The sequence below is a fragment of the Syngnathus typhle genome, linkage group LG22 (genome assembly GCF_033458585.1).
Source record: "Syngnathus typhle isolate RoL2023-S1 ecotype Sweden linkage group LG22, RoL_Styp_1.0, whole genome shotgun sequence".
Lineage (NCBI taxonomy): Eukaryota > Metazoa > Chordata > Actinopteri > Syngnathiformes > Syngnathidae > Syngnathus > Syngnathus typhle.
The window spans coordinates 1210686-1238162 of NC_083759.1; the positions used below are offsets into that span (position 1 = coordinate 1210686).

The 27477-nt window shown below is 48.4% G+C and overlaps 5 protein-coding genes across 10 annotated transcripts; 2 read left to right on the top strand and 3 right to left on the bottom strand.

The window, feature by feature from the left end:
- Nucleotides 1–512: 512 nt before the first annotated feature.
- Nucleotides 513–16445, top strand: galnt14 (UDP-N-acetyl-alpha-D-galactosamine:polypeptide N-acetylgalactosaminyltransferase 14 (GalNAc-T14)). 2 transcript variants are annotated; one of them, XM_061269509.1, is made up of 15 exons: nucleotides 513–880; nucleotides 3000–3169; nucleotides 9989–10087; nucleotides 11641–11708; nucleotides 12063–12128; nucleotides 12822–12943; nucleotides 13338–13425; nucleotides 13488–13572; nucleotides 13636–13739; nucleotides 13801–13927; nucleotides 14062–14154; nucleotides 14376–14459; nucleotides 14861–15038; nucleotides 15188–15331; nucleotides 15703–16445. In XM_061269509.1, the coding sequence occupies exons 1-15, from the start codon at nucleotides 716–718 to the stop codon at nucleotides 15859–15861; spliced, it is 1752 nt and encodes a 583-aa protein (XP_061125493.1). In that variant the 5' UTR covers nucleotides 513–715; the 3' UTR covers nucleotides 15862–16445. The 2 variants fall into 2 exon arrangements, with proteins under 2 accessions (XP_061125493.1, XP_061125494.1); XM_061269510.1 differs by having other exon boundaries at nucleotides 14861–14999.
- angel2 (angel homolog 2 (Drosophila)) lies at nucleotides 16409–26338 on the top strand. Of its 3 annotated transcripts, none has more exons than XM_061269511.1 (9): nucleotides 16409–16555; nucleotides 23797–24248; nucleotides 24333–24565; nucleotides 24630–24699; nucleotides 24765–25183; nucleotides 25250–25379; nucleotides 25464–25536; nucleotides 25625–25758; nucleotides 25847–26338. In XM_061269511.1, the coding sequence occupies exons 1-9, from the start codon at nucleotides 16548–16550 to the stop codon at nucleotides 26005–26007; spliced, it is 1680 nt and encodes a 559-aa protein (XP_061125495.1). In that variant the 5' UTR covers nucleotides 16409–16547; the 3' UTR covers nucleotides 26008–26338. The 3 variants fall into 3 exon arrangements, with proteins under 3 accessions (XP_061125495.1, XP_061125497.1, XP_061125496.1); XM_061269513.1 differs by lacking the exon at nucleotides 16409–16555 and adding an exon at nucleotides 22140–22936; XM_061269512.1 differs by lacking the exon at nucleotides 16409–16555 and adding an exon at nucleotides 22950–23580.
- LOC133146150 (phospholipase A and acyltransferase 2-like) lies at nucleotides 16616–18257 on the bottom strand. Its single transcript, XM_061269521.1, has 4 exons — nucleotides 18142–18257; nucleotides 17657–17777; nucleotides 17141–17439; nucleotides 16616–17047 (listed from the first exon to the last, which is right to left on the bottom strand). Exons 1-4 carry the CDS (start codon nucleotides 18157–18159, stop codon nucleotides 16964–16966), a joined length of 522 nt encoding a protein of 173 aa, XP_061125505.1. The 5' UTR covers nucleotides 18160–18257; the 3' UTR covers nucleotides 16616–16963.
- Nucleotides 18384–20436, bottom strand: LOC133146149 (phospholipase A and acyltransferase 2-like). Of its 2 annotated transcripts, XM_061269519.1 has the most exons (5): nucleotides 20297–20414; nucleotides 19670–19696; nucleotides 19208–19328; nucleotides 18808–19106; nucleotides 18384–18742 (listed from the first exon to the last, which is right to left on the bottom strand). In XM_061269519.1, exons 1-5 carry the CDS (start codon nucleotides 20312–20314, stop codon nucleotides 18650–18652), a joined length of 558 nt encoding a protein of 185 aa, XP_061125503.1. In that variant the 5' UTR covers nucleotides 20315–20414; the 3' UTR covers nucleotides 18384–18649. The 2 variants fall into 2 exon arrangements, with proteins under 2 accessions (XP_061125503.1, XP_061125504.1); XM_061269520.1 differs by lacking the exon at nucleotides 19670–19696 and having other exon boundaries at nucleotides 20297–20436.
- LOC133146148 (phospholipase A and acyltransferase 2-like) lies at nucleotides 20564–22085 on the bottom strand. Of its 2 annotated transcripts, none has more exons than XM_061269517.1 (4): nucleotides 21928–22085; nucleotides 21579–21699; nucleotides 21118–21413; nucleotides 20564–20987 (listed from the first exon to the last, which is right to left on the bottom strand). In XM_061269517.1, exons 1-4 carry the CDS (start codon nucleotides 22069–22071, stop codon nucleotides 20904–20906), a joined length of 645 nt encoding a protein of 214 aa, XP_061125501.1. In that variant the 5' UTR covers nucleotides 22072–22085; the 3' UTR covers nucleotides 20564–20903. The 2 variants fall into 2 exon arrangements, with proteins under 2 accessions (XP_061125501.1, XP_061125502.1); XM_061269518.1 differs by having other exon boundaries at nucleotides 21579–21733; nucleotides 21928–22053.
- Nucleotides 26339–27477: the final 1139 nt, after the last annotated feature.

The following is a 27477-nucleotide window of genomic DNA, read 5'->3' on the forward strand; positions in this document are numbered from 1 at the left end:
CAAACTGCAACCAAGCTGTTCCTTTAATCAACGCTAGAGGGCAGCAGAGTAGCGCCTAGCTCACCGCATGTACTGAATTTCGATTTTTATTTTCTTTTTTTGCCACTCGTCTGAACCACTCTGGTCTTTTTGACCCAACTATTAGAAAAACGCAGGTTGAATTATAAAATTCAAGTTAAAAAAAGTAACTTTTTCTAGTTTGCGGCTTGGAAATTTTGCTGCAAGCGTCACGTTTGCTGGTGAAAAGAAACAACCAAGTCTTTGATAGATTTAATCAAGTCCAAATGAATGTGTCAAAGTGTTCATAATATAATGCATTCTCCTTCAACCAAATTTGATCAAAGAAGTTCTGAGTAACTCCACAAATAAGTGCCTTTAAAGAAAATTAAACAGTTACTCAAGAGAGTTTCTCGCGTTTTCAGAACTTTGAACTGTTTTCATGGTATTGAGTCAAAATCGGCAGGTGGCGCTCTCATGCACGTAGAGAAGCAGGCAAACGTGCGCGCGCACGCGCTGCTTCCCAGCAGCTCACGCGCACGGACGCACGCTCGCTCGCTCGCTCGCAGGCTGGAAGCCCTCCCGCAGCTCGCCAGAGTTGAAGAAGCAGCAAGTGGCAAGCGGTCGCTTCTGACAAGATGAGCGCGCGGTTTTGGCGGCGGCGTGGAGCTCGGACGGACTCTGCTCGCTTTCCGGAGGGCGGCTTCTGCTGCCTGGAATGAAGCGCGCGTGTCGGCGTGCGTCTGTGGCCACGGCGGTGCTGGTGTGGCTCGGGGCGCTCGTCTACCTTCTGCTGCTCAGCCGCAGGAGGCTGCCCGAGTTCGGCGCGGCTCCCGGCGGCGCCGCCGCCGCTGCAGACGATGGAGCGGGTCAAAGCAAGCAGGTGAGACGAACCCTCACCTGCGTCATGAAGCACTTTTCCCGCCACTGTAGTTGTTTCCGTGTGAGCCTGTTGATTGGTGCGCCTGCTGTCACGTGGGAGCACCTGTAGAAAAGTCTGACAGCTGCCTGTCATGGACAACTTGCGGTCGGCTCGGCGTCACGTGACAAAGAAATGAGTCCGCCCCTTTTATTGATCGCCATTATTTTCTATTTTGGAATGCGCTGTGTCGGCAATTGCATCACATGTTGGAGTGCCACAGGGCTCATTATTAGGCTCCCTATTTATCATTGTCTGACACCATTGTTAGTCATGTTGGCTGAAATCTGCTGCAGCTTTTAGGCCATTGTGGTCACAGTTGTCCACTTCTCTGTCTTTTCTCCCGTTAAACATCACGGGCAAGCTCACGCGTGTGTCCATGCGTGTCAGAGATGATTAATGTTGTGGTTGGTTTGCGCCCTGCACGCCGGCTGCAGCCATTGTTCCTCAACGCGAGCTATTCAGCGAGCGCCTGCCAGGGAAATGAGTTTGGGAGCAGCTGGAACCGCGCGGCTCCTGCAGAAGGAATCCCAATCACAAGCCGTAATAATAATAATGAGAAGAAGAAGAAGAGCAATAGCGCCTCATTTTGTTTGCAGCGCTTTTGTTCTTCTAAGTTAAGTTGAGTTGCAGCAAAGAGTCTGCTTGTGTGTGTGCTAGCACGACAAGTGTGGCCCCAATTGAGCCATCCATCACGTTGATAGCCAGCCCGGGATAAAACGAGAAGACAGAAAAGTGAGATGAAGATTACAAGGCAGTGTGTGAGATGGAAGTCAAAAACGAAAGAAGGGAGAAGGACGAGTAAAACGGAGGGAAAAGGAGGCAACCATGACAAAGAGCAAAGAGACAAGAGGCCAACTTCCTTTCCTGTCGCTCAACAAACTCGTCAGGGACGCAAAACGACGTTTGCCTCCCAGTCGCTTACAAAAGACTTTTCAGAAATATCGTATCGTGTACCGTCTCCTATCCGATGGGTCAAAGAGAAAGTTGCGCAACATCTAGACACCTTTAACCACCTGGCTACAAATAATTCATAAACATCTTTATGTGGCAAGCGTAAGTGCAAAATGGCCCTCCATCTGTCCGCACACACACACACACGCACACGCACACACACGCACACACACACACGAGATTGGAGTGCTAAAAAAATAAACATTGTAAGCATTTACTAGGTGATGTAAACATCCCCAAAAAGTGCAAGCATTGCTCGTTTTTCCACGCCCGGGGGAATGATAATGTTTCGGACTCCTGCTAGGTGGCGCTATAAATCGTTAACGACATTTAACCGTGTTTGCTGTTTCCTCGTTCAATAGTAATGCAAGAGTGCTTAAGTTGTGGAATGCGTGTGTGTGTGTGTGTGAGACAAAGATGTATGAGCTGGAAGAGAAAGCAATATCCAAGCCCAACCAGCAACACGCTTAGTCTTAATCAATGTGTGTGCGTGTCCGGATGTGAGCTGAAAGAACCAAACTGGAGGAGGAGGAGCTAAATAGTCGACGCGGGTTTCGCTAACCACCGCTCAGGTGTGCTGAGCAATTTTGGGCTGGAGGAACTTCACGCCGAGTCGTTTGGCGCTTGGTCACCGCCATGACTCAACACATCACGACCATGTCTCATATCCAGACGGCGACCAATCCAGGGCCACCTGGATTTGCTTTTCCTATTTGAGCGACCAATCGCTCTGCAACTTCCCGTTTGTCATTTCCGGCCACCTCGTTGGGCGTTGCTTTGTCTCCTCTTTTGCTCATTTTTCTCTTCTACTCGCGTTCTTCACGCTTCGTTCTTACCGCTGCCTGGGGAACGACGAGACATACGCGCTCACACACACACACACACACACACATACCCGAATGGGCCCATTTAGACAGTGTGGCATCAGCAAGTGTGCGACTGAGCAATGTGGGAGGAGACAAACGGCCTGTGGAGAATGTTCATGTCGCTTGCTTAACAATCTGTGTGTGTGTGTGTTAATAATACAGTGTGTAACCCAATTTCTGAGTTTTGTATTTTCTCCTCTTCAGACAATATAAAATGTGTGTGTGTGTGTGTCCTGCAATTGCTAATCTCTCTTTGCGTGCAGATGTCGGACAGCGAGTGGGACGACATGCTGGACGGCTTCGACGAGCGCGGCTACCTGAGCGCCCGGCGATGGCGTCCCGGCGACGACCCCTACGCGCTCTACGCTTTCAATCAACGGGAGAGCGAGCGCGTCCCTAGCAACCGAGCGCTCGGCGACACGCGCCATCACAGGTGAGCGTGAAACGGATTCACGGCAAAAATGGTTTTTCAAAGTAAAAGCAAAAAGGATCAAATGCTCGTGCGCTGCATTCAGAGCAAGCTCGACGGGAGGAGAAGATGCTGAGAACGCAGATAAGGCCCCATGTGTGTGTGTGTGTGTGTGCGCATAAAGCACTCCAGCCATCGCTGTGCTATTATCTGAGGGAAGTGGAGCGCCTCCCTCAGCGGGGAAGCGATCCAAGCAGCAAGACAATGAGCCGAGCGAGGCGTGCCGGGAGCCAACATGGCCGCCGGCATGGCCGCTGACGTGTTAATATGGCAACTGCACAAAGAAGAAAAAAATTTAAAAAATCAGCCAATATCCATCCGATCAAGTCTAGTCAGGAGCTGCACATAAAAAAAAAAAAATGGTGTCTTTGTGCTCCCCCTACTGCAAATTCAAAGTCCGACTTAAATGCACACATCAAAAGCTTCTCGTGCATATTTTCCTTTTTTATTGCCGAGAAAGCTTTCATGACACAAGCAAAGCTAACAAGCTTCCCCGAGGCCCAATTAGTCTCTCAAGCGTGGAAATGGAAAGGAATGGTCGCCCTCAACTTGCGGCCTTCTTTCATGGCCGGAGGGGGGCGGGGCTACTCGCTGGCGAATCAGCTGATCGGCGAACGGAAGCGTGACCATTTGCGACAATTAGCGCAATTCATCCCGTGGCCAAATGAGGGTCTCCTTGACGACGAGGAAACGCTCCGTCAAGACTTCCCGCGCGAGATATGTAAAATAATTCCATTTTTGGACTTTGGCATAATCGAGGGTTAAAGGTCGCATCTCAATATTGTCTTCATTTGCATACGTGCGTGTGTGAGCTGCTTCTAATGCTCGCCTGGCGCTGAAGCTGCTGCCCTGAAGGCGGCTTTGGCTCAGCACAGCACTTTTGCACTTTTAGCTGTGTGTGTGTGTGTGTATCTATAAGTGTGTGTATAATCAGACAGGTAATTCTTCTGATGCAGCAGAGCATGTCGCTCTTGGAGAGATTATGTTCTCACTGCATATAGTCCTCTGGAAGTGTGTGTGTGTGCACGTGTGTGTGTGTCACATCGGCAATTCTCCATGCCAACATCTGTGCTGAGACATTGCTTGAAACTGAAATATTGATTCATTCATCAGCCAGCGCAACGCACACGCACACAGTCAGCACTCTTTTTGTGTGTGTGTGTGTGTCTGTGTGTGTGCGCTTGCAGTGAGTGTACAATTGTGTGGATATAAATCATATATCGATGTGCCTCGTTTTTATATCCATAAGTGAGGCAAAAGATGTCAAATGCAGCTTCGTGCTATGAATGGGGAGCGCTACTGCCTCTAGTGGACACAGTGTGAATTGCAGCCCAGGAGTCCCATGAGTCCCATTCATAAGATGAAGATAAAAATGATTTTTAAAAGAAGCGAATCTGAATGGTCGTGTCGTTCGAAGCGCTCGTCATTGTTAGAACGCTTTGAACGAACGTGAAGCTTTAATGAGCTGAGGGCAGAGTGACTTTTAATCCAAAATTACAATTAACTCCAATTCTTTATTTTCTCTCTCGCTGCAACACGTTCAACATTAATGAGACACTTTGTCGCTAACACAATTAAAAATACACACACACACGCACTTGCACATCCTCAGAGGTGAGGAATGAGAAACAACCTCCGCCATCATCAGCGATTAAAGCACGACTAATGTGACACCTTCACCTCTCATTTTGAAAATTCGCTAAATTGGGCTTTGGCTAGCGCACAATTTCTTTTGTTGTAATCCAATTGAAACATTTGTGCCAATTTTCTTTTGGAACCATTTTAACGACGATCCGTGATGATCGACAGCGTCGACAGCAGACGCTCAAGGCCGGCAAAGGAAACGAGCGAGTGTCAGCCGCGACATTGGTCTTCGAGGCATCGCTAGACGAGCGCTGAATCACAGATGAGGCCCGTTGACGCTGATGAACGACGTAGGCTGCCGTCGTCGATGCGCCGGCCCGTCGTCATAGCAACCACTCTAAAAGAGAAAGTCAGGTGCTCCAAGGCCGTTGTTCCGTCCCGTCGAGTGGTCACCATAGAAACGCCGACCAAAACATACAATTCGTTTTCGGCGAAACCTTCCTATATGTCCGATTCGGTTATCATTGAGGAGGAATCGACCTTCCGGTCGTTTTCCATCAGGCTCCCCTTTGGTCTTGCGTCGAGAGCCAAGGTGACCTTCTACTCAGCGCTTTTGTTCCCGGCCGACATGTTCGCACCTGTCAGGGAGTGTGCAGAAAGGAGATTTGGGGCTTGTTGTTGCTCTGACACAAATTCAGACACACACATTCATGTAGTGTATGCACAAACGGGGACATTAACATTTCATGATGTTTGCACACAAACACGCCAAGTCGAATATTGCCGATGGTGCGTGTGCGTAAGCATGTGGAGCTATCTGAGGTAAGCAGCTGGTGATTGGCGGCCTGGTCCTGATTTGGAGAGGTTCCCAGGAACACACACACACATACAGGGGCACGCATTAAAAGGAGAACCAAATTATGGCTCAACAATGAGGTGGCACAAACATTGGCAGACCCTGGCTGACTTGTCTTAAGTTTATAAAAGCGTCCGTGCACTCCCAACTAATATTTCGTGGCGACACATCCAGCGGCTGCTGGCTGTGGGCCACACCAGGTGGCGCATGTGTGCACGCGCACTTGTTGTGCTGTTTATTTAACGTGATGAAGAGGTGAGCGAGCGAGCGAGCGGCTGGCGCGTATTGGCGCCGCGCCGCTGGGAGCGTCATGCGCCATCTGGCGTGTGCCCGCGCACACACCTTAGTTGAGCAGTTAATGTTGTGAAAAGCACTGCGTGCCGCCGATGATGAAGATTTCGATGTGCGAATGCTAATGTGACGGCCTGGCGTCACCTCCCACTTAACCGCCGCTTCTCATTTGCGCCACAGGAGCCCATAAAAGAATCCAGAATTGTTGCGTGTTATTAAAATGATGGATGAAAAATGAACGATGCCTCCCGGGGGCCATTTTGGACCACTGTTTTGATTCAGGAACCACCGCGCCCGAGAAAAAACAACCAATCAGAGGCAGAAGCTGCGACCGATGAGGTGGCAGTTGCTGGCCATGTAAAATATGGCTCAGGTTTAAAAAAAAAGTGCCGTTTCCTTTGACATCCATGCCAGCAATTAGCCAGAGTGGAAAGATAGCCCGTATTTTTCTCTCGCTTAGACGCCGGCCCCCTAAATGCAGATCGTTTAAGAGGATGCCCCCACTCATTCTCAGCGGATCATAAACTCCACGAAACAACCTTCCTCGTCCCTCTCCTCCTCCTCCTCCTCCCCCACTCCCTCCTCCTCTTCCAAAGTTGACTCACGAGGGAAGCAAATGAGCCAGAGACGAAGTCAGAAAAGATGAGATTATTAGTTGTGTGAGCTCACAAAATGGCTGCCGGTCCGCCAGAACAGTGTCCCGATACTTTTGTCGACACTGAGTAGAAATCCATATTGGAGCTGTCACATGATGGGATGGAGACAGGAAGTGGAGGACCAAATTAGCAACGGCCGATGACACGTCGGGGGTGCAAACGAGGCGGCGCTATAAACGGATCTTTCATCTTTTCTCACCTTCTTCGTCTTCTTCACGACGTCGCATCCCCAAAAAAAAGTCCATCACGCTCTAACGAGCCGCTCGCAAGCTTCCATAAGCCATTCCCTGCGTGGCGGAATCATAAAAGAAACATTTCCTCCTCGCTCACGTCCGTCTTGTTAGTCGGCCTCGGGCCTAGCGAAAACACAAGTAACTATTTCCTGTCTTATTGATGACTTTTTTTTTTTTGCAGCCTGGTGGCCGCTGGGCGCTCGTTAGCAGCCAAAAGAAGAAAATAAAACGCTGCGCGTTTATTTAATTAACACTCGCGTTTCTTCACTTAACCTCCGAGCGCTGCTAACGATTCGACTAATGATCTGTTTTGGTTTACACAAAACATGTTGCTAATCTGCCTTCCCCCCCCCCCCCCCCAAAAAAAGAATAGAATTCAAACGTAGTCATCGTTTTCTTTTTTTTCTGGGAGGCTATTAGCTTCAAGGCTACTCAGCGCTCCGTTTGGATTAGCCGTCAGCAGGACAGGATTAAGCAAAGCGTGCCAGCGTATTACAATTTGACAAAAGATCCCGCCTGAGCGAGCGAGCGCCGCCGCCGCCGCCGCCGCTCACCTTGCCCGTTACAAAAAGTAGCCGATAGAAAACGCGCTGACTTTGCGTTTCGCCAAAGCCGCCGCAGTCTTTCCTAAATCTGGGAAATCTTTTTTTAACCCTGCTCGGAAATCCTTTTAGCTAATTTTCTGTTAGCTTTAAGGCAAATTTCCTTATTGACCTGCTGGCAACTTTTCAAGACATTCTTGCAAAATTGTGAAGCCTTCAAAACATTTGGAAAAAGCCACCTGGGAGCGCGCGCAACAGCGAGCTAGCCGGCCTTCATCATTTGACATCACGCTTCGGCGCCGCCGCTCACCTCCGTCCCTTTATTGTCTCGTTATTTATTCATGTAGTGCAGTCGCGCGCGGAAAATTTACATTTAGACTAGCTAGCATCTCGGTTTGTCTTGTTAGCGCCGGCGCTCGTCAATTAGCGAGCATTTGCGAAAAGCCTTTTAGGGCTCGCTAAAGGCCTTTTGCCGCGTCCCTGACGGCACCTCCGATTTTAGAGAGTAATACTTGAGGGCAGCGCGGTGAGCTAACGGTTAGCGCGTTTGCCTCGCAGTCCCCAGGTTCCGCATTTGAGGAGTTTGTTGCTCAATTGTACTCGTTTTTTTTCCTAAAATTGCTCGATTCAAAATCTAATAAAAAGCTTGTCATGATGTAAATAGAAGAAGAGCGTGGGGAGAAGAAAACCCCTCAACGCAATCACCATTTTTCTTCTCCGTATTATGGAAGCGTGCGGGACTAAGTGGGCTGCAGTAATTTCACTTAATCGGCATGTCCGAGCAAATGGGATTAAAATGATGATCACTTGAGTGGGATTAAGTCTTGCATAAGAAAAGCGTGGTCATCCATTGGATGATTTCGAATGATTTGTGGAATTTTCTTCGTTTCAGTACACCTGAAGTCATTTAGGAATTTGGGCCAATCAGAAGACAGCATTCACGTTGCTCAGCCTCACGCTGGCAAAAAATCTCATAGATGGAGGCAATAAACTGGAATCTGTGTGTGTGTGCTTGTTTGTGTGCACCGAGACTGAACAGTCTGCAGATGTTGAACAAAAGATGCGAGCAGAAAACACATTTGGGATGAATCGCTCCAATTGTTACAAGGCGGCTGACTGCAGCAATTTGTGTGTGTGTGTGTGTGTGTGTGCATGTGTTGGTGTTGCCAAACCAGACAATACCTTTCAGCAGTCTTTGTGATTGTGTCATTTTTTTTGCCCATCAATGAATCAAATGTATGAGTCTCAGCAATCCAAAATGATTTGGAAGAAAGTAGTGATTATGGCGCACATAGCAACTGTCTTTCTCATGGCCATCCGGTGTCCTTGTCTACCTCGAACCTGGTCTCTCCTCATCTGCTCTCTTCCTCCCATAAGTCTGCACCCCCCCCCCATCTCGCTAGTGATTTCCTGTCTCTTTATTCCGTGCATGACGCATGAAGTACACACACACACACACACACACACAGAGGATGGAAGCGTGTTCATATCAGCTCTAACATCAGTCATTTGTCAGCACAAATGTTGTCTCTACATCTGTGCCTGCCATTGTGTGTGTAAGAGTGTGTGTGCGTGACCCACACACACGCACACAATGACACACACACACACTAGTGTTGCAGGTCGGCCTTTATCTCCCGATCGCTGCTCTGGGCTGAAGCTGCTGCATAAATCAAGTGCGGCAAAAGTGGAGTTGGCGGCACAGAGGTGCATGATGGGATGCGATAGGAGAAATATATACGTGTGTGTGTGTATGTGTGTGTGCGTGTACACAGTCGAGGGAGAGTCTCTTTCTTGGCAGGAGGCGCTGAGACAATAAGAAGCCATGAAAGAGGAGGATGGCGGCTTTTCAGCCTCTGCTGTAAATAACACGCCGTTATTTATGTCAAACACGTGCAGATGATCCCAATCAGCTTCTTTTTTTTTTTTTTGTCCACACACCATTGGAAGACACACACTCAGCTCGTCAGTGCGGCACTAATACCAATCCGTGTTTGCAGAGGATAAAGAATACCGTAATTTTCGGACTATAAGTCGCACCGGAGTATAAGTCGCACCAGCCATAAAATGGCCAAAAAAGTAAAGAAAAAACGTATATAAGTCGCCCCCCCCCCCACCCAAACTATGAAAAAAAACCGCGACTTATAGTCCGAAAATTACGGTATATGAAAGTTTTTGCGCCCCAACTTCCAAGTTGATTCCAACTTTATATTCCGAGCTGTTGCGTCCTCCACCCGAGAACTAATTGCGGCTTAATCATCTCCCGATTGTCTTATTTCACGCTTGGGCGCTCACGCTGTGAGTTTGGGCTTCCCGTCGGGCTCAAGGACACTTCAGCAGGTCACCTGGTGCATGAGTAGAAAAGCCAGACAGCTGTTTTGGGGAAAAATGTCAGCCGTCCATTATGCATGCGTGTGTGTGTGCTGACCCAGTGGCAGCAGCTTCCACTTTGCCGTTGTTGCGGGCTGAACTTTAATGAGCTCGCCGGCTCATTTATAATTCATGCAGTGTGAACACGCGTGTGTCACTTCGACAAAGCAAAAAAAAAAAAAAGAAGTCAGCGCGTGGGTGGGAGTGATTCACCAAGAGAAACTTCTGGAGTTTGTTTTTTTTTTGCGCAGGTGCGGCGCCTTGCGCTACGATGCCAACCTGCCTCCCACTTCCATCGTCATCGCTTTCCACAACGAGGCCCGCTCCACCCTGCTGCGCACCGTCAGGAGGTACGCAAAGTTTGCATGGCAAATTCGATTGCCGTGTGCATTCATGTCCGTTTCGCACACACACACACACACATCCCTGACCCTCAATCTGTGCACCATCTTTCTTTTCGCTCTCATTTTGATGGTATCAGCAGGTCCACACAAACACACACACACACACACGCTGGCCTGAGTTCAGCTCATTATAGCAGCCAGTGTGCAGGGGCTGACTATCATAGAGGACATTGTGTGTGTGTGTGTGTGTGTGTGTGTGTGTGTGTGTGTGTGTGTGTGTGTTTGGTCCGTCCTTCCCTGCAGGCCTTCTTAAAGCTCTGCAGTTTTCAACCAATTAAAAGACAATCTGTCTCCTTGGGACACGCTGCTCCCTTTGCTCTGCCTCACTTTCCCATTGTGTGTGTGTGTGTGTGTTGTGGACTTGGGAGCTGACACTATTTTGCCGCCATTTATTTTTAGTCGGCGAGTTTGCAGCGTTGGCGCAAACACAAGCTGCGCCGGCTTCCATCTTCAAGACGTTTGTGACTTTTCTAGTTTGATTTCTTTTCTAGTGCAAGGCGTGGACATTTCCCGTTTGCATCATTGATGAGGCGAGGCGGAGACGCCATGTTTGATTCTCCTCCGCGCTCTTCGCTAATGAATACGACACACACACGCACGTCTTATTTGAGCGAAACATTCAAGCTGCACGAATGTATAAATATATATTTTTACTCGAGACTTTTTTAGAATATCGGGTCATCTAATCACAATTTCAAAGTAGTTGAGCTCAGCAAAAAAAAAAAAAATCGTTTTCTTTGTAACTTTCTCGAAGAGTTGGAGCGCTTTTTTTTTTTTTTTTTGGTTGCGTGTATCTAATCCTTTAATGTTTTTAATTTAGTCATTTAGTAACGGTGGGCTGAAAGAAAAAGATAAAACTGGCGTTGTCTCTTTCAATTTAACGGGATAAAGCTTCACGTTGCAGTTCGGGGGAGGAGGTGGAGTGGGGGGGGGGTTGCTGGCTTTGATTCCTGGTTGGCATTCAGCTTTAATAAAAAGAGGAGGGGGCGAGGGGAGGGGCGCTCCCTGTCGATATTTAATCAAGCTGCAATCTGACAATTGATCGTCTCATCAGAGGCACGGTTGCGTGACGAGATTAGCATCGCGCTTCCTACAAGCTCAAGTTGAGAGTGACAATTTTCTCTTATCAGAAGGTCACCGCTCGGCTTGTCGGGGTGTCGAAATGCGGCGGCGGACGAGATCAGCACCGGCTCGGCCGTGGTGGACCATTTCATGTCTAGAATAAAAACCTCTTCCTGTCATGTCCACTAGCAGCCAGAGAGCCGAGTATAAATATTGAAAATAAAAGCCGTGCTCGGACAAAAAGACATTTTCTCATTTTGCCGGCGTACAACTTATGAATTTTTGATGTCTCAATCTTGAGCTTTCAGGGAATCTTTTTTCATTCCTGGGCGACGTATTTCCAAGAAGCGAATTTACTCTGACGTTTCCCACTCAGTTGATGTGCCACACGCGCTTAATGGATTCATAAAATGTGTGTGTGTGTGTTTGTCTGTCAGTGTGTTAAACAGAACTCCCGTTCATCTCATCCATGAGATCATTCTGGTGGACGACTTCAGTGATGATGGTGAGCATGAATAATATTACAGCCGTACTGAGAAGCTGAGAGGAGCTGTGTCCAGTGCATACCGCCCCCTGGCGGCCATAGTGCATATTTCTATTTTGCCTATTTAAAAATGAAGGACATTTCCACGGGCACGTCTGTCCAAAGGCACGTGCGGGCAGGCAGTCAGGTGAAAAACGAGGCGTGTGTCTATTTTGCGGTCGGGGAGCCAAGCGCTCATCCAGCTGCGTCCGTCCGTCCGTCCGTCCCCGGAGACGCTCGGCGTCCTTGGCGCAGAAGGGAAACCTGCCAAAAGAAAGTCAAACAACTTTGAGCAAGTGGAAGAGAAAATGAAAATGATCACATTTTGTTTTTCAGGGGACGACTGTCAACTTCTCACCAAATTGCCCAAAGTCAAATGTTTGCACAACAGCAAGAGAGAAGGTGAGTGGCTGCTTTTTAATTTCATTATTCATTTATATTATTAAGGTTCAGACACAGAACGAATCAGGTCGGCCAACAATGGCTTGGCTTTCATTACATCACACACACTTACAGCCAATTTATCCGTTTGGCTCGTTAACGCCTTTATGACTTCGGGTCTTCTTGATTGTCTTTTCAACGCCCATAAATACACATTGAGCCAATACAGCATAACACACACACACACACACACACTTACTGGAAACACCTTCATGTACAAAGTCGGCCATTCTTCATTGTTTCGGTGTGTGTGTGTGTACGTGCAGCCAAGCGGAAAATAAAGCCTTATTGAGGATGAAATGGGATTTTAAATTGGCTGAGCCTCGGCCCGACGGCACCGCGTGAAACCTCTGACAATGACACACACAGCACACACACACGCGGAGCTACATGTCAGTGAATATTGATCAGAGCGTTTAGTTGAAAGAGCCTGCAAGGCCAGTTCGCCTAACAAGCTGATTTGCAGCGGCAGCCGCACACACACACGCACACACACATAGGCTGAGTCACTTCCTGTCTGCTACAGCTCGCCGAGCTTGTTAAAAGGTTGCATCGTCGTCTGGCTGCAGGCGAGAAAATGACTCGTGCGTCTTACAAGTACAGTATAAAACGAACTCGAATCCAAAAAGTCTGACTTTGCGTTGCTTGCGTCAGGTCTGATCCGGTCGAGAGTGGGTGGCGCCGATGCGGCCAGCTCCAAAGTTCTGGCCTTCCTGGACAGTCACTGCGAGGTCAACAAGGACTGGCTGCCGCCGCTCCTTCACAGAATCAAAGAGGTGAGCCGTTTCATCCATTAAAAAAAAAAAAAATGGTCGATCTGCTTTCCGAGCGACGCCCTCTGCCCGCCGCGCTAACGGCCCGCGACCGTCCCACCTGCCGGCTAATATTGCCGGCGGTCGTTTGAGCGCGCTAATGGTGGCACGCTCGGCTATTAAAGCCGGACGATTTTCATTCCCGCTAAGAGCCGGCAGGACGCCAGAGCGACTTTGGAGCCGCTCCACGTCCTCTTTTAAAGCCCATCCGGGATCTCGTTTAAAGGTTAACGGGGGGGCGCTAGTGAGCCGCAAAGCTTTCACAAGGCGCTTTTTTTTATCGTCAAGGTCTTATTTCAAGCGGCAAAATCGTCGTCGCACCTTTAGCGTACCTTGATATTTGTCTTGGCGGTCTCAGGACCCCACCCGGGTGGTCAGCCCCGTCATCGACATCATCAACATGGACACCTTCGCCTACGTGGCCGCCTCGGCCGACCTACGAGGAGGTACGGCGACACCGCGCACACCTGACCCAGCCCCGAATTGATATCGATTTTTTTTCCGCCAGGTTTTGATTGGAGTCTTCATTTCAAGTGGGAGGGTCTCTCGGCTGAGGAGAGGGACGCCCGCAGCGACCCCACCCTGCCCATCAAGTACGACGCCGCACGCCAATATAAACGAGTAACGGGGACGCTGACGTTTGTCGCACGTGACAGGACGCCCGTCATCGCCGGCGGGCTTTTCGTGATCGACACCTGGTGGTTCAAGCACCTGGGCAAGTACGACACGGCCATGGACATCTGGGGCGGCGAGAACTTTGGTGAGTCCAATGCGCAGAGCTTCCGGAAGCTAACGTGCTAATCGAATCTGGGATGTCGCAGAGATCTCCTTCCGGGTGTGGCAATGCGGCGGAAGCTTGGAAATCATTCCGTGCAGCCGCGTGGGTCACGTGTTCCGGAAGAAACATCCTTACGTCTTCCCGGACGGCAGCGCCAACACGTACATCAAGTACGTAACAATTTTGAAACCAATCAAATAAGCGACGTGGCGTCGCCATGGCAACAGAGGAGCTCATACCTGCTTCTGCTAAACTGGAGAAGAAGCAAGTTTGCAGATGAGCAAAGTGCGTGTGTGTGTTTTAGGAACACACGGCGCACGGCCGAGGTTTGGATGGACGACTTTCGCCTCTTCTACTATTCCGCTCGTCCGGCAGCTCGAGGAAAATCGTACGGAGAGTAAGAACACACACATACGTGCTGAGTGACTCTAATGAAGATGTGTCGTTGACGTCCGTCAGGCCGCCAGCTGCTTCATTTGGACGAGAAAAGGTGTCGGCGGCGTTTAAATGTCAGCGTTTATCAGCCGCCCGCAGACGGCGCGGCCCGGCTGACATTCCGGCGCCGGCGATGACGAGGCTGTGAGCTTTTGTGTCTCAGGAGACTTTTGTGGTCTGCAGCATCGGAGGCCGTGTGGAGCTGAGACGCAAACTCAAGTGCAAACCCTTCAAGTGGTACCTGGAGCACGTCTACCCGCAACTCAAGTCAGTAACCATCCGTTTTGCCCAGATAGGCTTGCACTTCCACAAGGGGGCGCTATGTTGTTTAAATCCTTGGAATTTTCGGTCGCTAGCAAGCTTTTATTCGCGTCGACCAATAGAATCGTCGACTAATGAGGTCAAGAGGTGGACACGCACACACTCGCATTGCGTGGTGTTAATCTCCCGAATGAAATGAAGAGCGCAATTCTCCAGGGAGCGCCCCCCCCCTCCCCCTCCCCTTCCAAAGGAGGAATAACCTTAGCGGAATTATTAAGTGCAGGCCAGATAGCAGATTGAATTAACGACTTCCTCCAATTGATCACCCGATAAAATTAATCAAGTCATAAGCTTTCAAAGTCCGCTCGCCTCTTTTGATGAGCTTTCCGCCACGTTTGATCCGTCAGGGTCCCCGACGACTCGGATTGGCAGTCGGGCCCGATCCGACAGCGACAGAACTGCTTGGAGTCTCGCCGCGTGGACGGCCAGGAGACGCCCGTGCTCATGTTGGCGCCGTGCGCGGACGCCGGACACGCACCCAACCAGGTCGCGAACACGACACGCCGAGATGAATATTTCACACAGGTGACGTCTCCGTTAAGTGGACGCGTCGCTCATTAGCCGGAACGCCGCTCGCGTATCAATCATCAGCTTAATGGACGGACGAGTGATGAAGAAATGTCTTCTAACCATGTCTGACAACATCCAAAAAGAATTTGTGACTGTTGACTCAGGAGTGGATCTACACTGCGGGCCAGCAGATCCGCCAGCAGCGCCGCGGCCAGGTCGCCGGTGCCGACAAATGCGTGTCGGTCACCGCCACCTTCCCGGCGTCGCAGATTCTGCTGCTGCCCTGCCACGTGGACGACGCCAAGCAGGTGAGCTGACGCCAGGCCGAGTCCCGCCTCTTAAAGCTCCACGCGGATACAAAAATCATAGCGGCGGCTGAATTGCGGAAAGATTTCAAATAATTCAGCAAAAAAAATAAATATATGCCAGCTCGCCCTTCACTCTATTCTGCTCCCGGCACACACGCTCTCGCTTTCTTGCTCGCATTCACACACACACACATCATTCCCTGACCAATGGGCACCTTGACAACGTCCCCCCCAAGTCCCTGCAGCGGAAAGCAACCTGACAAGTCATAAATCACCTGAGAGGGAGAGTGGGAACAAGCCGAAATGGGGGAGACACTGTCTCCTGTCAAGTTGTCAGCAAGCGTCGACGTATTCCTGTGTCCCTCACTCAGCGCTGGCAAAAGTCGGGCACCCACCTGGAGCACATGGCGTCTCGCTTCTGCCTGGACTCGGCCATGGCGCTGGACGGGCTGGACTCGTCTCGAATGCTGGTCATCGGGCCGTGCGAGCCGGGCACCTCCACGCAGCGCTGGGACCTCCCCTTTTCCTGACCCCCCCCCCTCAAGCCCACATCCGTACCTTGCTCACATAGCCTGGTCTCGGACCCCCAACCGACCTCTGGAGCTGTGACGCTTTGTGGACAAGAGACACCAAGTGCACCTTAAAACTCTTCTACTGTCTATTTCTCATTTATTGCCTGTGAGACATTAGGAACACTTGCACAAGCTCATTAAAATTGTTTTGAATATTTTAACTACCTGGGGCAAGCAAAACATTAGAACCCCCCCATATTAAAAAAAAAAAAAAAGGCCACTGTGTACTGAAAGTTGTGTGTCGTTTTGCACAAAAGCACACGTCATCTTGTTGTTGTCTGTTAACAGTGCACATCTCAGCATGACACACAAAATGTCAAGCAAATCTGTTTTGTTTTCGACGAACAGTGTGATGTTTCTGCTGGCTCCTTTTTGCTGCAGGATGAGCGCGCCACCTTGTGGTGGTACCAAAGCTTGATTGGGACTCACTTGCTGTGCTTACTGTCATTTTTACCCCTTACGAAAAACACAACTGCGCATGTTTTGTGGTCGACTTGTATGACGGCTTATTTTCGTTTCAATAAAGTTTTATAACGACCGAGTCACTGTTGATGGAGTTGTTGTTTTCCCACTCCAGTCCTGTAAGGGGCAGTAATGCGCATTAACAGGAAAGATCGGTGCCATGTTGTGGCAACATTCGAGCCATGTTGGGGTGAGTTTCATTTTGACAATATTTGCGCTCTTTTGTTGCTTCGATAGACACATGTTAGACTTTTTATGTACACATTGGCAACTTTATTAGGTGCACAAATCTGTGACAGTCAATACAAACGAGTATATCTTTATATTTTAGACAGCCAGAACCTCCGTCAAGGCCAAACAAGCCTATGCGTACTTCATTGTTCCACTCCAGTCCTGTAGGTGGCGGTAATAGTCATTAAAAAGCAGGAACACGGCGAGCTTTTACTCACCACAGCGCCGTCTGCTGGAGCTGATGGCTCATTGCCTCGCCGTTTAGAAAAGTATTCATTTAATTTTTTAAGACAGCAGATTTCCTAATATGACTTGATATGATCTTCTATTTTCATAATGCTACACAACATTGTATGTGTGTGTGTGGTTAGGAAGGGTTTTTAGAGTCAACGATGTCCCGTAAGATTCTGGTGGCTGACTTGGTCTCTCTATTTTGGGGCTTGGTGAGAATCTGCAAATGGAGGACATGTCAGTGTTCTGGATGAAGAACAGCTACAGCAAAGGCTAGTGAGCTAAGCTAACAAGGCCTGCTGACAACAAATACCTGGTTGCAGATGGCTTTCCCGTAACGCACAAATGTGACAAAATGCTCGCAGTTCATGGAGAGAAAGTTGTAAGGCAGCTCCACGTCCTTCAGGGCGTCGAAGCGTCGCCTCATCTCCTCGGGCGACGACGGCTTGAAAGCATGCCGGTTGTTGCTGATGAGGACGCGGACGCCTTTGGGGAGATTGACCTCGCCCATTGGCACCCGGCGAATGCGGGTCACGCCCATGAGCATATCACCGGCCATGGGGAAGGCGCTTTGCAGAGCGCTGCGGAAGTTGTTCATGAGCTGCGTCTCGTCTGCGCAAAAAACATAGACTCCATAGATCCAACCGTTTACTGCCACCAACGAATATTATCGAGTTTTGTGGGAGAGGGTCTCGCCCAGTTTAACAAAGTGGGGGCACAGCATGCCATGTGGGCCACGAAATTGCTGCTGTAGAATATATAACATAGTTGATCCTTGGAAACTCTTTTGATTTGTAAAAATAAAAAAATAATAATGACTTCTGCTCACCTGTCACGCCAAAGTGCAACACATAGCCATCTTCGTAGTACAAGCCCCAGTGCGAGTAGCCGATCGGGCACGAGAACTCGATGAGGTCTCCGAATTTGGCCTTTGACGAGATCTCCTCAACCTGACACGTCATTAGCGTTTTTATTATTCTGATGTGACCTGGATGTTATTCTTAGACGTGCTTGTGTTGAGTTCAAAAGATACCTGATTTGACTTACATTGAAATGTTATTTTTTCTATATTAGGGAATTTAATCCCAATGAGTCATTTATTCATATTTGCGCTTCCGTCATGCCTGTCGAGTCAGTCAGCACGTATTAAGGAGCTGCCGCTTTGTTGCATTCATTCCTTGAAGGATTGAGCCGTTTATATTGATGCTATAAGTAAATATTGTGTATCGTGACGTGTTCTCGTGATATCATGGTTGCCATTAATCATTAATTTTGATGAGTATTTTATTTTTGGAATATAGTTGTGCGTCTTACCTGTGCCTGCAGATCCATGGTGCAGTCTTCTAAATTCTTAGCTTGAGTTTAGAGTGTGTGTGGGTGGGTAAATGTGTGTGTGTGTGTGTGTGTGTGTGTGTGTGTGCGTGTGCACGTTGAGTTCAAGCAGGTTGGACTGCATTGCAAGGTCGTTACCTCATGTCAATTCCTAGTGTAATGTTTTTTTTTTAACATGATCACATTGGCTACTTTATCAGGGGACATCATTCAATGACACTCAATGCATACAAAATATATTTTTAATTTATATCAGAGAATTAGAATCTCCGTCAAGGCCAAAAGAAGCCGATGAGTACATCATGTGTTTTACTCCAGTCTTGTAGATGGTTGGAACACAGCGATCTTACACCCACGACAGCGCCCTCTGCTGGAGCTAAAGGCTCACTGCTTCACCATTATGGTAAAAGGGAGTAGATTTACTATTATAACTTTGTATTGTCTTTTATTGATGAAATTCTCGACACAATTGTATGCGTTGCGTGTGTGGCTAGGAAGGCTCTTTGTCGGCTTTGGAGTCAACGATTTCCTGGAAGGTGCTGGTAGCTGACTCGGTCTCTTCGTTTTTGGCCTTGGTGGGAATCTGCGGAGTGAGGACATGTCCGTTTGAGGTACAGCTCGGTTTTTTCAAATCTGCCCGGGGAGTACCTGATTGCAGATGGCTTTCCCGTATCGCACAAATGTGGCAAAGTGCTCGCAGTTTAGCCAGAAGAGGTTGTAGGGCAGCTCCACGTCCTCCAGGGCGTCCCGCCGCCGCCTTATCTCCTCGGGCGAGGACGCTTTGAAAGCGTGCCGGTTGTTGCTGATCAGGATGTGGACGCCTTTGGGGACGTTGACCTCGCCGAGCGGAACCCGGCGAATACGGGTGGCGCCCAGTAGCAGGTCACCGCAGACGGGGAACCAGCTTTGGAGTGATGTGCGGATGTTGCCCAAGACATGGCCCTCCTCTGCGCAACACAAGGAGTTTGCAAACGTGTCCTTAAATCTCCTCCAACACATTATCGAGACATCTGGGAACTTGATTTGACGAAAAAAAAAATCTGCTCACCTGCCACGGCAAAGTGGATCACATGGCCGTCGTCATCATACACGCCCCAGTGCGAGTAGCCGATCGGGTACGAGAATTCAATCAGGTCTCCGAATTTGGCCGTTGATGTGATCTCCTCAATCTTGTGAAATTGACAAATGACGTCATGAGCCTTTTTAGTCTGGAGCTATGACGTCACGTGAATGTTGGCGCAAATTCTATTTTTTTGTGTCGTGATAAAATATTTTTGGGGAATGTTTTGTATGTTTAGTAAGCAGATGTGCTGAGAGCGACGTTAGAAGACAACCTGTTTCGTTTTTCTTTGCCATTATTTTTCGCCTTAGTTTTGTGACGTTTCTCACTTTAGCCGCTAGAGGGCATCGTTCTCCCTTTAAAGGTTTCTTGGCTGTTTCAAACAAAATATAGAAAATACTTACTTCTCTGGTTCTTCTATATCAAACAATTTGTTTTAGGTTTATTTACCTGACATGTTTCGGCGGGTTCTTCCGCCTTCATCAGAGTGTCACCAGAGAAGTAATTGAAAAAGAAAAAACAAGATGAACCTAGTACAACTATATAGAAAATACTGTTACTATACTAGATAACGATCTACAATCCTGGAGATCAGTGAATAAAACGTCTTTATTGAAGCCAGCACACACTAGTCACACAACAACAGGTGAGGCACGTGACACTGTGTTCAAGCAGGTTGCACGGCATTGCTGTACAACTGGCAAAGTCAAAACTATGCCCAAGGCACTAGACTAGACAGTCTTGACTCTGAAGCATAAAAGTTTCAAGCAATTAGAGCGTGTGTTTGTTGTCTGAATTAAATAGTAAACATCGTTCTTGACATAAAAAATGTAGCACCCCTGAAAGTCCCCAATGCTTACTGTTGCATCTTGGTTCAGCAACTCAAGGTTGCATTTTTATTCTAAAGGAATCCTTCTGTCGTACATGAACCTAACCTACAAACTTTTCTTGATTTAAACCCCCTAAAAAAAGTTGCGTTTTGTAAATGTCCTGTGACCTCACAGGGTCTCGCGAGGTTCAGCTAAACAATCATTAATCATTGAAGAACGTTTATTTTCGCTATAGAGTGCATCTTACCTGCGTCTCCAGGTCCATGACTGCGTAGCTTGAGGTCGACTTGTGCGTGCGTGGCCGTGCGCGTGCGGGCGCCGCCTCAGCCGGTTCGACGGGTTGTGTTCAGGCAGGTTGGACTGCTTTTGAAGCGTGTCGCCACGAGTTAATTGTAATGTGTGAGTCAAACAGGGTAGCTTCTTTCCTTCATCAAGGAAGCCTCCTAGAACAACTTTATTTATTCCGGGTTCATCAGAGACACTAAATGTGACAGGCAGGTGATGGCGCCTGATATATTTTTTTTTAACATGAGCACATTGGCAACTTTATTAAATGCACAATTCAGTAATAGTCATTGCAAAAAATAGAATTTGATATTTAACCTCAAACCTCCATCAAGTTGAAACAAGCCTACATCGTGTGTTCCACTCCAGTCCTGTAGGTGGCAGTAATGGTTATTAAATAGCAAGAACACGACAAGCTTTTACCCACCACAGCGCCGTCTGCTGGACCTGATGGCTCACTGCTCAAGTATTCATCTTATTTTTGAATTCAGCAGATTTACTGATACGACTTTATATGATCTTCTATTTACAAAATTCTACACAACATTGTACGTGTCGAGTGTGTGTGTCTAGGAAGGGTCTTTGGAGTCAACGATGTTCCGGAAGACTTTGGTGGCTGACTTGGTCTCTCTGTTTTGGGGCTTGGTGAGAATCTGTGGATGGAGGACATGTTAGTGTTCTTGATGAAGTCAGCTTCAACAAAGGCTAGTGAGCTAAGCTAACTAGGCCTGCTGTCAACATTTAAACGAATCTATTGCTTCTTTTATTGGATCGATTTTATACCTGGTTGCAGATGGCTTTCCCGTATCGCACGAATGTGGCAAAGTGCTCGCAGTTCAGTACTAAGTAGTTGTAGACCAGCTCCACGTCTTCCAGGGCGTCACGCCGCCGCCTTATCTCCTCGGGCGAGGATGGCGTGAAGGCGTGCCGATTGTTGTTGATCCGTATTTGGGTGCCGCGGGGGAGCGTGACCTCGCTAATTGGCACCCGGCAAATGCGAGTGGCGTCCGGCATCAGTTTGCCTCGGCTGGCCAATACTTTATGGACAGCTTGGGCGGTCCTCATCAGCATGAGCTCATCTGCACAACATGCAGGAAGTTTGAAGAGAAATAATTCTCAGGTGACATCATACAATGTTAACTCATTGTATGCCATGATTGTTTTGATTTGGTATCCAACCATTCACTGCCACCAACGAATATTTCCGTCTTTTGGTTTGTGCGAAAAAAATCACTTTTGCTCACCTGTCACAGGCAAGTGGATCACATGGCCATCGTCGTCGTACACGGCCCAGTGCGAGTACCCGATCGGGAATGAGAACTCGATCAGGTCTCCGAATTTGGCCTTTGACGAGATCTCCTCAATCTGCACTCGCGACACGTCATTATCGATTTTATGACTGTGATGTGACGTGGATGTTATTAGACATTATGTTGACTAACAACAACAAGAGGAGGTGAACCTAACCAAAAACACATATCCATTTTATTAGTCCCCCCCCCCCTCAAAGTATTTTTTAAATGTTCTCTAGTGGTCTCAGTTCAGCTAAAACAGAAGAATCTTTTATTTTTGCTGTGTAGTTGTGCTTCTTACCTGCGCCTCCAGGTCCATGATGGAGTCCTCTGAATGCTTAGCTCGAGGTTGACTTGTGTGTGTGTGCAATTGAGGTTTGAACACTTTGATGCATGCATACCTAAACGATTTTGACGCGTTGTGTTCAAGCAGGTTGGACTGCATTGCAAGCTTGTTACTACGTGTTAATTATGATCTAATATTGGTGTTGTCTAATTTTTTTTTAACATGATCACATTGGCTACATCATTAGATAAACAATTCAGTGACACGTGATGCAAAATATATATATAAAAACCTAGGCCGGACAAGCCTTTACATCAGCTGTTCCACTCCAGTCCTGAAGGTGGCAGTAATGGTCTCTAAAAAGCAACGAGTTTTTACTCGCAACAGCGCCGTCTGCTGGACCTAGTGAGTCACTGCCTTACCATATAGGGAAAGCATACTCTTATTTTTAAAGTCAGCAGATTCCTTATTATGACTTTATATGATCTTTTATTTATTTAATATGCATTGAGTGTGAACCAATCGGATTTCATTCTCGTTGCCCCACCCACTTCCTGATACCTCAGCGAATCATGAAGCAGTATTTAACAAGCAAAATGAAAGTGAAAGTGAGAGAAAATCGACAAAGGACAGCCCGTGGGTAAGGTCGGGTCCCGAACCATGGTTCCATCGTGTTAGAGGCAATGACGTTAAGCACTCGACCAAAGACTCGTGTCCATGGCAATGATAGAATGGCGACCAACGCTCACCTCAAGACTGATTTATCATAACTAATTTGCATAAAAGCTGGTAAAATTACTGAGAAATGATGTCAATGAACTGAAGGGGTCACCACAGGAGCTACCGGTCGGCCAAGGTCCACGGCACGGGAGCGTCACGAACCCCCTCGCCTAAATTGATCCCACAATGCATCGTTCTGATATGGATAACAAGCAACATGAGAACATGTCGCTGCAGAGAAACTGACGTGACATGTTGTAACCGTGGCGAATTTACTTGCAGCTAGCTGGACACGCGTAGACAGGTAAGTCACAACTTCCTACTTTCAAGACGTTTTTTATTACTTAGAAAAAGGTGGTGTGTGATCTTGATTAAAATGTGCAAAAAGAAACATAACATACGTTTCCAGTGTGAAGATGCCACTCAAACCAAACATTGAAAATAAGAGAATTTGTTTCCGGTCGTGACGCCATGTTTGTAGTGCATTTACTGGCCTTTTACATTATAATAAATGAGTTATAAACTACATATTCCACTGACCTAAAAGAGGAGGCGACTGACTGTGCTGCATTCATGACCTTACGTATTATGGCCATAACCCGAATGTAAGTTTGGTTTTCTAGAGGTAAGTAGAGTCGTGTAGTTTACCGTTTTTATTACATAGTTATCAGCTGTTTAACTGCAAAATATAAGCTATTTATTCATTGTTATGAAGGCATTTTTTACAGAAAGCTATATTTTTTCATAAATTCCAACATCCTGAACGCATCAGTGGAGTTCGACGCCTTCTTCTTGCGTAAACGATGACGTATAATGTCGAGGACACTTGGTGTTTATTTTGTCAACCAGAGCCATTTAAGCATTTCTATATCACTATAAGTCCTCATCGTAGTTTTAATTTAGTAACATTTTCGTAACCGATTATGTCTCCCTCGCTGATCGTGAAACGTGAGTAGTCGAAAGTCATCGATCTCTCGGTTTAATCTGTAACTTTCTTTTACTACTTGTTTAGATATTTGAATCAATGTTTCAGGTATGTCCATGTGCTTAATATAAGGCGAATCGGTCACGTGATTAGAGATAAAATTATATTTGTCGATGTTTCTATTTGGTGACATGCTTTTCCAGGCCGTGACAATCTATTCATGTTCTTTGCGCCTCCAGCCACGTCATGTTGAGCGGCGTTGGGACAGGCCTCCTTCCCCAACATCTGCCCGTCTTCCGGCTGGGATTCGTCTGCTTCATCAAGGCTCTTCGCTGGAGGACAACTTCTCGTTTGGTGTCCACCTCCACCGGCCTCACGATGGAGCATGAGCCTCCTTCCAAACGCAAAAGGAGCGCTGAGAAGAAGATTCTAAAAGATGAGAGGACAATCAAAGGATTAGACGCCGGGAGGGAATCCTGCTTGAGGGACACAAGTCCACCTGGGACGGATTTAGATTTTAACAGCACACACGTGACGAGGACTTTTAAGGACCAGAGCGAGAGCAAAGACGGAGGCTGCGTGCCGCATCCACACCGCGGGTCGGAGGAGGAGTCACCCGGAGCTTCCTCGGAGGAAGCGGTCGCGGGGAGCCCTCCGCCCGAAATTGAGGCGGTTGTCCGTCATGCGCAAGGTGAGCATGTGGCTCATATGTGTCAACAAACAATCTTTTGAGGAATTAAAAAAAAAAAAAAAGATCTGTCTCGGCCCAATCAAGGTTGGAAGTCGCTGCTGCCCAGACGCTGGGAGGCGTCGCCAGTCGGCGCCGCGCCCAGGTCGCCGCACGTGGGCGGCAGAAGGTTGGACTTCTCGGTGATGTCGTACAACATCCTATCGCAGGAGCTGTTGCGGGCCAACGGCTACTTGTACTCAGGTTGCCCGCCCGCCGCCCTGAGCTGGCGGCACCGGCTTCACAACCTGCTGGCCGAGCTGCACCACTACGACGCTGACGTGAGGCGGCCCGAGTAACCTCTGCTGCGCGTGACCTTTGACTTCAATGCATTCGTCCCCTCAGGTGCTGTGTCTTCAGGAAGTTCAGGAGGACCACTTTGAAAATCAAATCAGGCCCGCGCTACATGCACAAGGTATGTTTTAGAAATGATTGTTGTGTTGGAGTGAATTGTAATTTTTACACTGCGTGTGTTTGGAGGTTACGAGTGCGTGTACAAGAAGCGTACGGGCAAGAACCCGGACGGTTGCGCCGTGGCCTTCAAGACTTCTCGCTTTTCCCTGCTCTCGTCCAATCCCGTCGAGTACTTCCGGCCGGGCGATGCCCTCTTGAACCGCGACAACGTGGGCTTGGTCCTCCTCCTGCGGCCGTCCGGCGCCGCCGCTGACGACTTTGTGTGTGTGGCCAACACGCACCTGCTGTACAACCCGCGGCGGGGCGACGTCAAGCTGGCTCAGCTGGCCATCCTTCTGGCCGAGATCGGCCGCTCGGCCCGCCTCTCGGACGGCGCCGCCCACCCGGTGCTTCTGTGCGGGGACTTCAACTCCACGCCGTGGAGTCCGCTTTTCGCCTTCCTCACCAACGGACGGCTCGACTACCGCCACCTTCCCGTCGGCACGGTCGGAACAAATCTCTCTTTTATTAGATGAATTTTGCCGTATTGTAAATAGCATTCGTGTGTGCAGGTGTCGGGTCAGGAGAACACTTCTCGGGGCCAGCGCCTGTTGGAGTGTCCCATCTGGTCACCCGCTTTGGGCATCAACCAGCGGTGCCAATACGAGAGCGCCTCGGCCGCATCCTCCTCATCCGCCGCCGGTCGGTCAGCCCCGCCCTCCGCAGCTCGAGCAACTCGCCTACGTCCGGGCGAAACACTCACGCCGTCTTGTGCTTTGTGTGCAGCTGAACAAGAAAGCTCCCAGCTGACGGCGAAAGAAGTCGCGCAACGAGCGGTCGCCGACAAGTCTCGTAAAAGGTTTGACTGGAAAGTCTGACAAATGAAATATTTCTTAAGAATTCCAACGATATTCCAAGAGGCTACTAAAATGTCTGTGTGCGCGCAGGTGGCGTCTGGAGCACGGCGTGCCGTTGCGCTCGTGCTACCCACCTTACCTGGCGCCGGACGGGCGCGGCGCCGTCACCACCTGCCACTCGCGCTGCGCCATGATGGTGGACTACATCCTGTACACGCCGTGCGGTACGTGCACCCAGCCGACACGTTTAGAGGGAATCGCTTTCATCACGTGGAGCGAGCGCTGACGCGAAGCGTCGCTTGCCTTGTTTAGAGTCGCTTCCCGGCGGGCGGGGCCTTCAGCTGCTGGGCAGGCTGTCACTGGTAGGCCAGCCCGAGTTGGACCGAGTGGACAGGCTGCCCAACGCGCGGCACTCGTCGGACCACTTGCCGCTGCTGGCTCGCTTCCGCTGGATGGTGGGCGAGCGCTCGTGACGGCCACGTCCTGGACATTTCGATGAGCAGCCTTGAAGCAAGGCTTACATTTGGAACATTTTCCTGATTTTTTTTTCAATTTTGCTGTTTCTTTCATGAAGCTCGCTCTTTGTCATACTTGTCTTTGTTTAAGACGTTTATATTTATTTTAACATGTTCTTCCATGTTTAAGGTTCTTACTGTAATTTTGGGTGATGTTATAGCTGGTTGCCATGTTTTTATTTTTTTATTGTTTTATTTGCTAATGTACTTATAAGTAACAATAGGCATTGATACATAAAGACATGGACATTGGAAAAAAAGAACACAAATAAAACATTTCAACCAGATACATACCGACTTGGCTCTTTTATAATATTGCATTTCACACAATGGTGTTATCCCCCCTCGTGCATAAAGATTAGTTTGTATTATCACAAAGCATGAAAGGTTCAGAGTAACCTTCAATTACAAACACTCAAGGGCTGTGTTCAAGATCTCAAATGGCATTAATATTTACGTATTGTATGTTACATAGACTTAAATTTTTCAATATTTTTAACCCCAAAAAACTCTTACTACACGTCAACCCAAATAAATGTATGAGCACCTCATATATACAGTCAAAGCTACAAAACCAACTTATTAGGGAAATATCATGGTCAAAGGTCACAGGTGTCAAGCTCTAGTCCTCGGGGCCGCGTTCCAACATGTTTTCCACGTGACCCTCGTTAAGCGCACCTGCGTGAAAAGTTTTAGCCACTTTCACGTTCCGCAGGAGCTAAAACTTTTCACGCAGGTGCGCTTAACGAGGGAATCATACGGCCACTCCATTAGGTACACCGCCATTTTTAAGTGTACCTAAAAACAGGCCACTTTATTAGGGAAATATCATGGTCAAAGGTCACAGGTGTCAAGCTCTAGTCCTCGGGGCCGCGTTCCAATATGTTTTCCACGTGACCCTCGTTAAGCGCACCTGCGTGAAAAGTTTTAGCCACTTTCACGTTCCGCAGGAGCTAAAACTTTTCACGCAGGTGCGCTTAACGAGGGAATCATACGGCCACTCCATTAGGTACACCGCCATTTTCAAGTGTACCTAATAACAGGCCACTTTATTAGGGAAATATGGTCAAAGGTCACAGGTGTCAAGCTCTAGTCCTCGGGGCCGCGTTCCAATATGTTTTCCACGTGACCCTCGTTAAGCGCACCGGCGTGAAAAGTTTTAGCCACTTTCACGTTCTGCAGGAGCTAAAACTTTTCACGCAGGTGCACTTAACGAGGGAATCATACGGACACTCCATTAGGTACACCGCCATTTTCAAGTGTACCTAATAACAGGCCACTTTATTAGGGAAATATGGTCAAAGGTCACAGGTGTCAAGCTCTAGTCCTCGGGGCCGCGTTCCAATATGTTTTCCAAGTGACCCTCGTTAAGCGCACCTGCGTGAAAAGTTTTAGCGACTTTCACGTTCTCCAGGAGCTAAAACTTTT

Coding starts and splice junctions, on each gene's coding strand:
- galnt14 (XM_061269509.1), top strand. CDS start 716: ATGAAGCGCGCGTGTCGGCGTGCGTCTGTGGCCACGGCGGTGCTGGTG. Junction 13,426..13,487: donor CTCGGCCGACCTACGAGGAG/GTACGGCGACAC, acceptor TTTTTCCGCCAG/GTTTTGATTGGAGTCTTCAT. Junction 13,740..13,800: donor CTGGGGCGGCGAGAACTTTG/GTGAGTCCAATG, acceptor GGGATGTCGCAG/AGATCTCCTTCCGGGTGTGG.
- LOC133146150 (XM_061269521.1), bottom strand. Junction 17,440..17,656: donor GTTGCACTTTGGCGTGACAG/GTGAGCAGAAGT, acceptor TTTTTTGCGCAG/ACGAGACGCAGCTCATGAAC. Junction 17,048..17,140: donor GGAAAGCCATCTGCAACCAG/GTATTTGTTGTC, acceptor CTCCATTTGCAG/ATTCTCACCAAGCCCCAAAA.
- angel2 (XM_061269511.1), top strand. Junction 24,700..24,764: donor GCCCGCGCTACATGCACAAG/GTATGTTTTAGA, acceptor GTGTGTTTGGAG/GTTACGAGTGCGTGTACAAG. Junction 25,759..25,846: donor CATCCTGTACACGCCGTGCG/GTACGTGCACCC, acceptor TGCCTTGTTTAG/AGTCGCTTCCCGGCGGGCGG.
- LOC133146149 (XM_061269519.1), bottom strand. Junction 19,107..19,207: donor GATCCACTTTGCCGTGGCAG/GTGAGCAGATTT, acceptor TGTGTTGCGCAG/AGGAGGGCCATGTCTTGGGC. Junction 18,743..18,807: donor GGAAAGCCATCTGCAATCAG/GTACTCCCCGGG, acceptor CTCACTCCGCAG/ATTCCCACCAAGGCCAAAAA.
- LOC133146148 (XM_061269517.1), bottom strand. CDS start 22,071: ATGCAGTCCAACCTGCTTGAACACAACGCGTCAAAATCGTTTAGGTAT. Junction 21,700..21,927: donor TCATGGACCTGGAGGCGCAG/GTAAGAAGCACA, acceptor TCGCGAGTGCAG/ATTGAGGAGATCTCGTCAAA. Junction 20,988..21,117: donor GGAAAGCCATCTGCAACCAG/GTATAAAATCGA, acceptor CTCCATCCACAG/ATTCTCACCAAGCCCCAAAA.